At 38.4% G+C, this 7,681-nt stretch overlaps 1 protein-coding gene and 1 gene segment (V, D, J or C); both read left to right on the top strand.

Moving 5' to 3' along the window:
• The first annotated feature begins 116 nt into the window (after positions 1–116).
• LOC117547031 lies at positions 117–1,512 on the top strand. The segment is given in 2 exon segments: positions 117–252; positions 1,041–1,512. Coding segments are annotated over 2 exon segments (456 nt in total).
• A 952-nt stretch (positions 1,513–2,464) lies between these two features.
• LOC117547011 (phosphorylase b kinase regulatory subunit alpha, skeletal muscle isoform-like) lies at positions 2,465–6,824 on the top strand. The gene is made up of 6 exons (XM_034217469.1): positions 2,465–2,555; positions 3,267–3,311; positions 3,471–3,632; positions 4,045–4,098; positions 4,248–4,448; positions 5,795–6,824. Exons 2-6 carry the CDS (start codon positions 3,285–3,287, stop codon positions 5,966–5,968), a joined length of 618 nt encoding a protein of 205 aa, XP_034073360.1. The 5' UTR covers positions 2,465–2,555; positions 3,267–3,284; the 3' UTR covers positions 5,969–6,824.
• Positions 6,825–7,681: the final 857 nt, after the last annotated feature.

Genomic DNA, 7,681 nt, shown 5'->3' on the forward strand with positions numbered 1-7,681 from the left:
TATTTTGCTTTTTAAATGTATAACAGCTCATTAAAAAAGATTCTATACTTCTCCATAGTTTGTGAATCTGTTTCAAACATTGGAAGCAGTTATTATATAAAGTGGGTAAACCGTGGATGTGTTTGGTGAGTTTGTTTGTGTCAAAGTCAGAGAGCCGTGTCTCTCTACAGCGAGAGGTTTTTGTACGGCGGCTCAATGACTTTGTATCACTGTGGAACACGTTCGGTGGAGGAACCAGACTGGATGTTGGAAGTAAGTTTCTGCACAAAAACTAAATATGATGACGTTTAAATTCTGTGTTAGAATGTTTGAGAGATAGATATATATTATTTTAATTGTACTGTTTAGATAGTATTAGTATTCATGTCTTTATTCCTCTTCATCATTGAGCCTAAGTCGGAGCAGCTTTTCCTGAAATGTCTTTATACATTCCCAACATGCTGTCATTTAAACAGCTTCAGATGTGAAATGATGAAACTGCTAATGTTTCATTCACTTGTTCTTCATTTGTTCTCGATTCTCCCGTCTGTTTTCAAATAAATTACGAATACAGTTTTTAAATACGGTTGAACAGAGTAAAGATAACGATGGATATTTAAAAAGATGTGTTGAATTCCTTCAGACATTATTTTAAAGTTTGTAAAACTGGGTAATTATTGAGATTCACATTAAGCTCAATTGATTGTTTCATTTCCCGTATTTGTTCATTTATCCACTAAATAGTTTAATGATGGTTTGTAGAGTTCAGGTTTTGGATGATTTAGACCACAACTATTTAAAATGTGTCCTAATGTTGTACTTTATTTCCAGTGAGACATATTTCAGGTGATTCTGTATGAAGTGTCTCCGTGCTGATTTGCATGAGAGGCTTCTTAAAGGGAAGTGAAACAATGTGTGAGTGAGAGACTGATGGAGCAGAACCAACATCTGACAGAAACTCCTTAAAGGAGAAGCGCTCTCACTGTAAAGGTGTCCCAGTGTCTGCTGGTAGATCAATAGCTGTGTGCTCCCTGTCCTCTAATCTGATTGGTGTCTCCTAGGTGATGTCCAGCCCACCCTGACGGTGCTGCCCCCCTCCACAGAAGAGCTGCAGCAGGGGAAGGCCACGCTCATGTGCCTGGCCAACAAGGGCTTCCCCTCAGACTGGAGTCTGGCCTGGAAGGTGGACGGCAGCAGCAGCTGGGAGGAGAGCAGGAGCCCCGGGGTGCTGGAGAAGGACGCCCACTACAGCTGGAGCAGCACCCTGAGGCTCTCTGCAGACCAGTGGAGGAAGGTGGTCTCTGTGACCTGTGAGGCCACCCAGGGCTCCCAGACTCCGCTCTCAGAGACACTGAGGAGAGACCAGTGTTCCCAGTCCTGAGCTGACTCACTGGGACTCTGCTTTCTCTCTCACACTGCTCTCAGTCTGCTCTCTGGCTCTCAGGACATGTTTCAACATCAACCTGTTTCTGCTTGTGTCGATGGTTTCAACATTTAAAATAATAAAGATTAATGTGTGTATTATAAAAGTGACATGTCTTCTGGTTACATTTCTGTAAGATATTATAAAGTAACCTCATTCACATTCATTCACAAAAGTCAAAACATTACCAAGTCAATATTTCCCATATCACTTTCTAATGATCTTTGGGTTTGGTTATACTTCTGGAATCATTCTAGTTTTATCTTTGTTAATACAAACTGGTTCCAATAAATATAGTATGAACATCAAGGTAAACCACAAAGCTCTCTCTTATCACTAATGTTTAAGTACATCCATGTGTGATTTTCATGTGTTGTTAAACTTGAATCTTACAACATATGAATTAAATATTCTACTTAAAATATTTCCAGGACCAGAAATAAAAGCAGGGTGTCATCTGCTGAAGTCATATAACATCAATCTAAATTGAGATGACCTTACATATTATTGAATGGACACAGTACAACTGCGGAATTATTACATGAAAATATTTGTTGCTGATTGAATTAAAACTGATATTATATGAAAGCAAAGACTATTTATCACCTTAGCTGTGTCAATGCCACACGGCGCATGACGTGTGTTGATTGATTGATTGAAAAGTTTATTAACAGCTTGTATATTGGGTACAGTACAGTACAGCTCAAAACATACAATTGTTAAGGGGATGCAGACCAGAGAAAGACTTTCGTCTTGTTTACATCAGGGTCCCCCATTTCCAATTCATCATATCATTTAAGACATATAAGACATACAGATGGCTTATTTACAATTTTCATTTTAGATTTCGTTCTAATACATCCTAACCGGACATTTAAGACATACCAAGTTACTTTTTAAGACATCAGTTATTTAAACATTATGTTAAATACTGTAAGTGTAAATGTGATTCAGGAACATAGAAGATGTATTGGACAGTTTTAAGGTGATGGTATACATAACTTAGTATACGAATTTACACAATAAATATTGTTATGTATTCGGTTCAATACTGTTCTTGGTTTTAGGTAAATCATGTTTTTTGGACGTTTGTAACGCAGAGTGGATTTCTTTTCCATTTCAGCTCGACCCGTCACTCTCCTTCTCTCGCAAGGTGACACCAGTATCGACATTTAAACTCGATTTATTTGGATTTAATTCTTGTGAGACTAAAAGCCATGCAGCAGATCATACGAGCCATTAACACTACGCTACTTTGTGGCTGCTAATATTTCGTGCTGGATAATTATTAATAATTGTAAGTGGAGCTGCAACTGATGATTGTCTTCATAATCTGCTGACTTTTATTTTATTTTAAATGAGACTAAGAAATATTCACAAATGGTGTTTTCTGCAGCCAATATATTAAATATAAAAAACTATATATATTTAATGTATTTATTATAATTTTCTGTTGATCAAGTAATTGGTTTATTGGCTTTTTTTTCTTTTGGCTGTAATAATAATAATGTATTCATTTAAATATTTGTATTTATTTATTGGAATTTACTAAAAAAACACACTAGTGCTTTTTTAATTTTCTGTTTCAAGGTGATGGAGTTTTAATTTTTTTTTGCCGAACTTTATTGACAGTTCATTCGTTAATTTACTCATCTCTTGTTTTTTCTAACCTCATTTTAATCATTTCCCATCATCCATGCATGCTTTAATTTAGCGAAGCAGGAAGCAGGAGTCCGCTGGCTGTGCGGTTGTGTTGTTGTCATCGTTGTTGTTGTTGTTTTCACTCATCAATGTGTTGTGTTTTACATTTCAATGCATCTTATTGTTTCTTACCCCTCCTTTTTGTTTCTTTTATTCATCTCAGGGAATACGATCTCAGTCAATGGACATAGAAAACTTTGAATCTGGGGTAAACATTTGTCTATTTATCAGATATTTTAAAGTCGTCTCTGCAGCCAACATCATTATTGTGGATGTGTGCGTTTAAAACCGGGAAGAGGGCGCCGCTCTTCCACAATAAAACACATCTTTAACTAACTTCTCTCTTTGTTGTCGTGTCTCTGATCAGAGGTACAGGCTGCCCTCCATTGAATCCCTGGACATTCCGGAATGCATACCGGTTGCCAAGGATACCAGGCACGGCCAATGGCTGCGCAGGAGGCGTCTGGACGGAGCGCTGAACCGAGTGCCCGTCGGATTCTACCAGAAAGTCTGGAGGATCCTGCAGAAAGTGAGCTTTAAACACTATTTATTATTTGTTTCTAGGTCTGATTCGACCCATTGGCTCATCCTACACATCTCATTGTTGTGTTAGTGTTGCACAATTAAATAATACAAAAACATAACCGATCAAGAATGTACTTGAAGCCTTCACCTAAATAATTTTACATTTCACAATGTTATAGAGAACACAAGATTACATATACAAAACAATTATATTAATTCAATAGTGATGGCAAACTACTACAACAACATATTATGAAAATTACAATAAAATAACTATTAAATGTGAAAAGTGTGCGAGTAATAGCCTTTCCGGCGTTTTTTGTAGCATTTCATAGAGGAACAGTGTCTTGAGGGATTGATATAGTGAAAACCTTCTGTGCATAAATGAATAACCTTAAAAAAACATTGTCTTCTAGTGCCACGGTTTGTCCATAGAGGGCTTTGTCCTTCCTTCTTCAACCACCAGAGAGGTAAGAGATCCACATGAAAACTGTCCACAAAAAACATCACTATGACGACTTCTTACATGTGTTCTACTCTGAAGCTACATCCATCCCCCCTTACCCACAGCTGTTATTTAGCATGCCTTTGTCTTTCTCTTCTGACCTCCTTCCTCCAGATGACACCAGGAGAGATCAAGTTCTCGGTGCACGTGGAGACGGTGTTGAACCGCGTCCCTCAGCCCGAGTACCGGCAGCTGCTGGTGGAAGCCATCTTGGTTCTCACCATGCTGGCCGACGTGGACATCCCCAGCATCGGATCCATCATCCACGTGGAGAAGATCGTGCACCTGGCCAACGACATGTTCTACAAGGATCAGGTGAGCGGGACGTCAACACCACATACATCCAGTGCGTCTTATCAAGACTCAAGGCTTTTATTGTCATGTGTACATATTTACAGACAGATAAAATAGTGCAAGTAAATACAAATAAAATCGAAAAGCACACGACGAAGAAGTAAACAAACACTGAAATAATACGAAAAGAAAGGCAGAGTTGGAGAGGAGCCAAAGACACGGCGCCATTATGCTGAAGGAGATAGGAAAGGAAGGCTTTGAAACTCCTTTCCTTACAATCTAAGATGTTTTAACAGCTTATCATGGCTGCCACTTGAACCAACCAGAACTCTCAGGTCTTCTGGGACGGGTGAAGAAGCAGCGTTCGGTTATTATGCTCCAAATATCTGGAATAAACTCCCAAAAACGTCGGTTGCAACTCTTACTATTTTTAAATCCAGGCTGAAGGCTTTTGATTGAACTATTCATATCTTACACTGTAACTTTTATTGTTGTATTTATATCTGTCTTACTCTATATTAGCTTGTTTTATGTTCATTTTATTCTCTTTGCTTTTTAATTACTGTTAAATTGCCATTTTATAATGTGATTCCGCTGCATGATGTCTTAATGCTGTTAATGTTTGCCTTGCCACTTATGTACCTAAGGGTCATTTCCCTCAGTTAGGAGCCTTTTCAACCATCACAAGGTTCATCTCAATGTCCCTCCTCGACTCCTCTCTTCCCCTCCTCCCGGACCTGACCCGGAAATCGATCAAGACACGCCATTTTGACGGACGTCCGAATTGCTGAAATGCACACGGAGGAGTCGAGGAAGGGGTGAGGGAGGAGACGAAAGGGAGGATACATGAGAGCAGACTACGTGGAAGTGTTTTCACTACTCGCGCATCAGAGCCCCGCCCCCACCTTCACAGCCGTCTGCTCACTGCAGCTGATCTTACCGTTAAAGGAGGAGTCATTAAATGTTTAAAGTGCTTCATTAAGAGTAAAATATATTACATCTCTTAAACGAATGAGGAGATCATACTCTATAAAAACATTAAAGTGTGCAAAATATACTTACACATTCAATAATAATGTTTTGATTATAATTATAACTTAAATGAAATGTTAGAGCTGGAAAAACAAATACAGGACCGAAAATAATACATATTGTGTTGTTAATGTACACATGTTTATGGTGACGCAGGAGTGAACAAGGACGTCCCAATTAATACCTGAGGACTCCTCTGTCCTCGCGTCTCTCGCTCGCGTCTTACGGAGGCAGAGCTAAGACGCAAGGAAGGGACACGAGTGAGGGAAAGGAGGAGGTGAAATATTGAATGCAATCCACTAAAGACAGCATGTCGTTCTTTCCTCGCCCTGCAGAAGGACCTGGGAGCAGAGGAGCACATCCTGGAGCGAGACCCGTCCACAGGAGTGTGCCGGCTGCTGTACGACAGCGCCCCCAGTGGTCGTTTCGGCAGCATGACCTACCTCACCAAGGCCGTGGCGGTGTACGTTCAGGACTTCCTGCCCAGCGGATCCTGTGCAGTGCAGTGAGAGAGCACGTGAAACCTGAAACCTGAAAAAGAAACCACTCAGTAGAAAACGCTGCTAAAGCTACTATTTGCAGCATTTTTTTACATTCAAGGAAATAACAGGACATCTGCTGTATATTGTCATTATGTGTGTTAATGCAGAGTGTAAGCAAATCATATCGAACTTTAACAACACATGAATTGTGATGTATGCTTTTAGATAAAACATGTATTTGTTGAAGGGGCATTGACACAGAGTCATCATGCAAAGAGTGTTTCCTTATCCTCTGAGCACAGGTCATTACAAAAAAAGTCAAAGGACCTGAAACACTGCAGGCACTGGAGCAATAATACACATTTGGTGCTTACGTGAAGAGTTACTGCAGCAGGACAGTAATAAAGAATAAAATATATATTCAACATATCTTTTGTTGACAATCAGAAAAATATATTTTACCGCCAAACTGAAAAACGAATAATTTCCGTCCATTTCTAATGTCGTGATGACTGATGTAAGAACTTGTTTACGGGAAAATAGTTAATTATATTTGTTTGATCTTGTGATTTGAAAGTGACAATCACATTTAATCTTCTGTACAGCTATTTAACCACGACTACCTTCAAATAACTTCAGAGACTCAGAAACAAACGTGTGTTCTCATATATGTTGACTTTGAAACTTAAAAATGTTTCACAAAGTGAAAATAATTATTCTAGTTGATCCTAATTTATTACCACATGTATGTTACTTTACCTCTAATCCTACATGCTGAGTAAAAGAATGACAAATATTACGATGTGTCTTAAAGAGTTTGTTTGGGAGACTTATTAAATGCCTTAAGATTTGTGTGTGTGTGTGTGTGTGTGTGTGTGTGTGTGTGTGTGTGTGTGTGTGTGTGTGTGTGTGTGTGTGTGTGTGTGTGTGTGTGTGTGTGTGTGTGTGTAAAAATAGCAGACAGGCATGAATTAGTAATTTTTGTTAAAAGAAGGGAAATGCCTTAATGAACTCATCTCATCGGCTAAACTGTTATTTTGTTTTGAGTTTTATTTTTGTTTAATTGTAATAAAACGTATAGCAATCCACCCATATTTCACCTTTTATGGTTTTCTTCACAAAGATTGAAGGATTTGGTGTTAAGTAGATTGTGAGAAGAGTCATTTCTGTGGTTAATTTTACAATTATAAGCTGATCTGTTTTTGTTGTCACTATTAGAAGATTTTAGCACCACACTCCATGTGAACTACAACGATCATGGCAGAATGAGTCACCTCTCTCCAAGAGTTAAAGTCCAAAAAAACAAGCATTTCTTTCTGTTACTGTTCTAGGAAACAGTACCCACTGAACTGTTGGATGTTTTTCTTGTTTTTGGATCTAATTCTGTAATAAAACTAAGAAAACATGTTTTTTTCTGAGCCTTTTCTTCAACTAACAATAAAAGGTTCACCAGCTTTCACCTTTTGAATTAGTTGGACATCTTCTCTATTTCTCGGTTTTCCAGAACCTTCAGTTGGGAAGATATAGATGCTAATAACGGAGATGGATCAGTTTACACTTTCATGACTTTGTTGTCTTAAAGATGAGTGAAAATGGTGGAAATCTCCTGAAAAAAGCTAAAAGGTTGACTTTGAGTTTAAGCTTTTTTGTCCTAAGTCGACAATTAACCTTGTATGTGTAATTACTTGATGTTCGTTTAACTTAAAGTGGACCTATCATGCTATTTTTTGTCAATAGCAT

This window comes from Gymnodraco acuticeps, unplaced genomic scaffold, assembly GCF_902827175.1.
Source record: "Gymnodraco acuticeps unplaced genomic scaffold, fGymAcu1.1, whole genome shotgun sequence".
Taxonomy (NCBI): domain Eukaryota; kingdom Metazoa; phylum Chordata; class Actinopteri; order Perciformes; family Bathydraconidae; genus Gymnodraco; species Gymnodraco acuticeps.